General features: G+C 35.5%; 1 protein-coding gene across 1 annotated transcript; it reads left to right on the top strand.

Annotated features, from left to right (window-relative positions):
• The first annotated feature begins 292 nt into the window (after positions 1-292).
• On the top strand, positions 293-5,510 carry LOC136971006 (general transcription factor II-I repeat domain-containing protein 2-like). The gene is made up of 4 exons (XM_067265489.1): positions 293-416; positions 1,525-1,698; positions 1,835-2,943; positions 5,364-5,510. Exons 1-4 carry the CDS (start codon positions 293-295, stop codon positions 5,508-5,510), a joined length of 1,554 nt encoding a protein of 517 aa, XP_067121590.1.
• Positions 5,511-5,794: the final 284 nt, after the last annotated feature.

Genomic DNA, 5,794 nt, shown 5'->3' on the forward strand with positions numbered 1-5,794 from the left:
AAAAAGAAAATGGAGTAGTCACCAATTATGCTGGGTAGTCAGATGTTCTGAGGAGGAGGTGAAAAAACACTTTCTTCACACATTCATACAGACACACACATTTTACACATTGCAGCGGGTCTCTTTTTATTGTTTTTTAATCGGAGTCATATTCAGAAGAGGCTACCGGGACTTGCAGGGTCAACTCCTCTTGTTCCATCCTTTGTTTTTTGGCAGCTGGCTTCTTGAAAAACATGTCCAAGGTGGTCTGTTTCTCTCGTCTTCAACACCTGTTTTCCAAAATACTTACATCATGAAGCTCTTCTGGGAAGCCAAGAAGGGGAAAACGTCTAAAAATAGTAGATGGTCAATGGCAATGGCAAAAGAGTGGAAAAATCATTCGCACTTGATCGCAGAAAGTCCGCTGATCGCCTCACGTAACTGCCAAAACGGAAAGTCCGTTGTTCGCAGATAGTCCGTTGCTCGAGTCACGTAACAGGCCAAACAGAAAGTCCGTTATACGAGGCACCACTGTAGTGGAAAATGTGTCAGACACCAACGGGCAATGAGACCAGGGTTAATGATGATGATGACGATGATGACAATTATATTGTTTTTGAATGCAGCTGTCACTAACGCTGTTTGAAAGGCTCTTTTACATAGAATAACGGATTTCTTGAATACGCTTGTAAAGAGATAGAGCCGTTGTACTCATGTAGACCCATCTCATATTAATTCTGTTGTCTATCTACAGCAGGCATGTCAAACACGCGGCCCGCCAACACATGGGTTGCGGCCCGCCGAGACTTTTTAAAAATTTTTAAATATCAAGCTTTAACGCTTGAAGTTGAAAAGTTTGAACTTTCATGAACTGTACGATTCCCGCCCTTTTTGTGTTTGTTCGTTCCGTATTTCGTCCAACCAATTCAAATTGGTCGACGCTACGAAAGACGGTTAGAATAACGGCCGCGGCTTTGAATCTACGAACGATGATTGGCCGGCGAACATCGTACGAGAGCGGACGTCGTGGAAGACTGCTACGCGCTTATTGGTGCATCAGCGATTGCTACAATCCGTATAAAAGGAAAAGTTTTGGCGCAAAAGTTAAGTTTCTGTTGGAACTTCAGTTTGTGTGCTCTACCGTAAGGTGTTTCGTCTACTATTGCCGTGACGAGTGACAGGAGGCATGTTCCGAGTAACTGTATCCGAAGTATACGTCGCAAGGAGTCTTTTCGACGGATTTGTTCAGGAATAGTGACTTTTGGAACTTTGACTGTGTGAATCTACCTTGTAAACGTCGTAATTTTTGTGATTTGTAAATCTCGTAAACCTTGTATGTTCATGTAACGTCAAATAGTTGTCATAAACGTTTTGTTAAATTTGAAAAGAGGTATTTCAAATTTGACTAACTTCAAGAACAATGAGTAAGAAAAGGTCAATTGAAGAGGAACATCGTAATTTTAAAAAAAAAATGGGAATTGCAATATTTTTGTGTCCAAAACAAGAATAAAATATTATGCTTGATATGTAAAAACTCTATTTCAGTTCCTAAGGAATATAATCTTAAAAGGCACTATGACAGAAATCATAAAAGAAACTATGACCAATACGTTGCAAAACTTCGTGAAGACAAATTGTCGGAATTGAAATCACTCCTTCAAAAACAACAAAGTGTATTCAGTAAATCTGTTGAAGACAATACATCTGCTGTAAAAGTTAGTTAGATATTATCACATTTAGTCGCAAGCAGATCGAAACCATTTACCGAAGGGGAATTTATTAGTGAATGCTTAATTAAAGCGGCGGAAGTATTATGTCCAGCACAAAAAAAAAAAAAAAAAAATTTAAAGTGTAGGTTTAAGTCGAAATACTGTAGCTAGCAGAGCTGATGAAATAGCCGATAATTTGAGAAATCAGCATAATTCAACAATATCAACATTTCAAGCCTACGCTATTGCAATTGATGAAAGTACAGATATTCGAAATATCGCTCAGTTGGCCGTTGTTATTCGTAGATGCGATGTTAATTTAAAAATAAGTGAACAACTTTCGGAAATCATTCCTATGAATAATACAACCACTGGAGCTGATATTTTTGATGCATTTATGGAAGTTTCGAAGAAGTATAAGTTACCATTGGAAAAGTTGGTTTGTCTCGCAACTGATGGTGCACCTACCACGACCGGTATTACTAAAGGAGTTGTTGCAAGATTAAAAGAAACATGCAAACAGCATGTTAATAATAATTTTATACATTTTCATTGTATTATTCACCAGCAAGTACTGTGCTCCAAAGTTTTAAATATCGGACATGTTTTAAAAATAGTCACCAAAATTGTAAGTTATATTCGAGCACGTGGACTTAATAATCGTCAATATGCTTCATTTCTGGAAGATATTGAATGTGAATACACCGATCTATCATATTATACGGAAGTTCGTTGGCTTTCGAGTCATAAAGTGCTAAAACGATTTATCACATTGCTGGACGAAATCGTAATTTTCTTGGAAACAAAAAATTATGAATGTGCTGAATTAAAAGATGGACAATGGATAAAGGACCTGGCTTTCTCAGTTGATATTACAAGTTATCTTAATCAACTTAATCTTAAGCTTCGAGGCAAAAATCATGTTGTTACAACGCTATTTGATAATATTAACGCTTTCAAACAAAAATTATCACTTTGGCGAAAACAAATAGAAAAAGAAAACTTGTCTCACTTTGAAAGCTGTCAATATCTATTGCTTAAATCACCTAAATTAAAATTTACAGAATATGCTCACCAAATTAAATTGTTAGAAACGGAATTCGGTCAAAGATTTTCTGATTTTAAAAGCTGTGAATTACAATTTCGTCTTTTTACTTCGCCTCTATCTATCGATATTGAAACTGTTGATGAAAATTTACAAATGGAATTAATTGAAATCCAATGTGATAATTTGCTGAAGCGAAAATATATGGAAGTTGGAATTCCAGATTTTTATACATATTTATCTGTAGATCGGTTTCCTAAAACGTTATCGTTTGTTACCTGTATACCGGCTATGTTCGGAAGCACTTACTTATGCCAGCAACTATTTTCTTTAATGAAAAATAACAAAAATTCAAAAAGATCAAGATTAACTGATGAACATTTATCATCAATTTTAAAAATTGCATCAGCTCAATATATTCAACCAAATTTTGATGACTCGCTTTGTGAAAAACGTTGTCAAATATCTTCTAAAAAGTAATATTAAACTGTGATTTTGTTTATTTTTTATTATAACTTTTATTTTTGTTTTTTATAAAAAATATAAAATATTTATAGTTTAAGTTTAAAAAATAATATGAAATATAAAATGTCTGTGTACGTATAATATACAATACATTGAGTCTAATAAATACATAATATAATCATTCTAAAAACCGTATTTTATTAATTTTCTGAACATTGAAAACATGCGGCCCCCGAATTATACAAAATAGATCATGTGGCCCGCAATATCATATGAGTTTGACATGCATGATCTACAGTGTAGTGATATTGAATCTTCTCCCCTCCAAACCGTGGTCTTTTCGTCCCATATCCAATCTCTTCACAAGCTACTATAAAAAAACAAGTAAAACGGCAAGGCCGTATTTCGAACAAGACTATGTTTCGGAGACTCACTACTAAGCGGGATCACTTCGACGTTCACGGCGAGTCTCGTTCTCATTATCCAATCATCTTTCGTATCGCTGGATTTTGAGTGCGATCATTCAAACTTTGCCGGCTACAGCCACGACCATGGGATCTTCCACGACGCATTTTCACTGAAATTAACCTATCAAATGTTGAAATTTCTCTCCGTTGCATGACCCCCCCCCCAGGTTGAACTTTTTATCAATGCGAAAATTTCCCGTTTGTGAAAAAAATAATGATGGCTATTGTATCGTTCGCAATTATTTTTTTTATTTCGCACAAACGAAATATATATATATGTGTCGTTATGAATAATATGTGTATTATTGATATATATATATATATATATATCAATAAATGTAAAAAAAAATAATTTTATTTCGGTAGTTAGTTTTAATATAAAATTATAAAATTATAACGACGTGCCATCTAGTTTCAAAAAGTTCCGATGATGAAACGAGGTATATCAGGTCAATCGGTCAAGATTAGCACGTGGCGACCAGAAATATGTGGGGGAATAACATAGTACAGGTAAATGGGTTTTTTCAAAGATTCGTTTGTCAAAATTCGATTTCACAATATTCGTATTTCCAACTTACCAACCAGCAAGGCATGCGCAAATCTCGCACTACTGCTTTCTTGTAGAGAGTGTCGCCATTTTGTATTTTATTGTGTTTCGGTTCTCGGTCCCCTGACTACCTACGAGTCTGGTTTTTTTTATGCGCGCATAATTTGAGCACCTAATACTCTGTGCCAAATTTCAACTCCTGACATGTAATCCTTCATACCTTTAAGCTGATAAGACAACAGGACGTACGATTTTATAAACAAGACATAGTCTTGTCAATGAACAAAGGTAGACAAAGGGTTGTAAAAGGGAGAAGGTAGCTAAACAAGAGTAGACAAAGAGCCATAAAAACGGAGAGAAAAAAGGCAGGTAAAACGAGACATAGAGAGAGGGACAAGTGTGGAATAAGAAAAGTGAGAGTAGAGGTGGGAGAACGGTAGAGTTAGTGAACAGAGGTGAGAAGTGGTGGAGTTCGAAAGTGGGCAAGAAAGGATAAGAAGAGTCTCGTTACTGCATAGGATCGAGTTTCTATCGTATACGATCAAATGTGATTAAAGTTGTTTTTTTTTTTTTTGTTAAGATATTTCACTATTTTAATTCGGTACGACGAACCGGCGAGAGGTAATCCGTGAATTCAGGCTAGATTCTATACACACATAATTTTATTTTATCATGTAACCATAGGATCCGTGGGGGCTATGGGGAATCAGCAACATATTTATTAAAAATGAAGACAAAGTACAGAGTTACAAAAATAAAATAGTAGAACGTTATTATAAAATATGAATAATGACGTTACCGTGAGATATTTACATACTACAGAGCACAGAATATAGTCGCGTGACAGAAAATTTATGCGAAGACACCGAGAACAATAACGAGAGATTAACAATGTAACCCGACGATATTGTAAGCAATAATACCAGTGGAGATACAGTAAAATACAGGAGTTACATGTTGGATTTGATAATACATGATGAACAATGTTGGCAGTACAATTTCAAAGTGCAGTACATAGAATACCCATATAATAGTAGTAACAATATACAAATTGAAAGTAAAAAAAATGCTTAACAGGTATAAGTCTGTTACAATAAGTACACATAAGTACCATACATATAAGTAGATTAAAACAATAAAATTATGTGCAGAATGAAGATCAGAGAACAAATCAACAAAATGTCTGGGATGTTGATAAGAATCCAGAATTTGAAGATTCAATTGTTGCAGTGAGAACACAAGCAGGAACCAGAAGACCAGGGATAGGAAGGCGATCAGGTCAGAACGGGCAGAGTTAGTTAAGTTTGTTTATATCATGAGCAAATTTTACAAGGCCCTGTAGATACTTTTATTATCCACGAGGGTCCTGCTGTCGCAAGCTCATAAACACATAGAGCTGTGACTCAAACACTCATAAACAGTCGACCTAGTTTGAAAATTTTTTCGGGAAAGGGGAAAGAATTGATAGACAGAAAAATATCGCGTGTGACTGTTGAAGTTCCAAAATGTCAAAAATCAAAAACATCGGGCTAAATTATGAGCCCAATGTGGTTCTATCGACAATCTCCAGGCATAGTCAACG

Source organism: Centruroides vittatus, unplaced genomic scaffold, assembly GCF_030686945.1.
Source record: "Centruroides vittatus isolate TY-2023 unplaced genomic scaffold, ASM3068694v2 contig_225, whole genome shotgun sequence".
NCBI lineage: Eukaryota > Metazoa > Arthropoda > Arachnida > Scorpiones > Buthidae > Centruroides > Centruroides vittatus.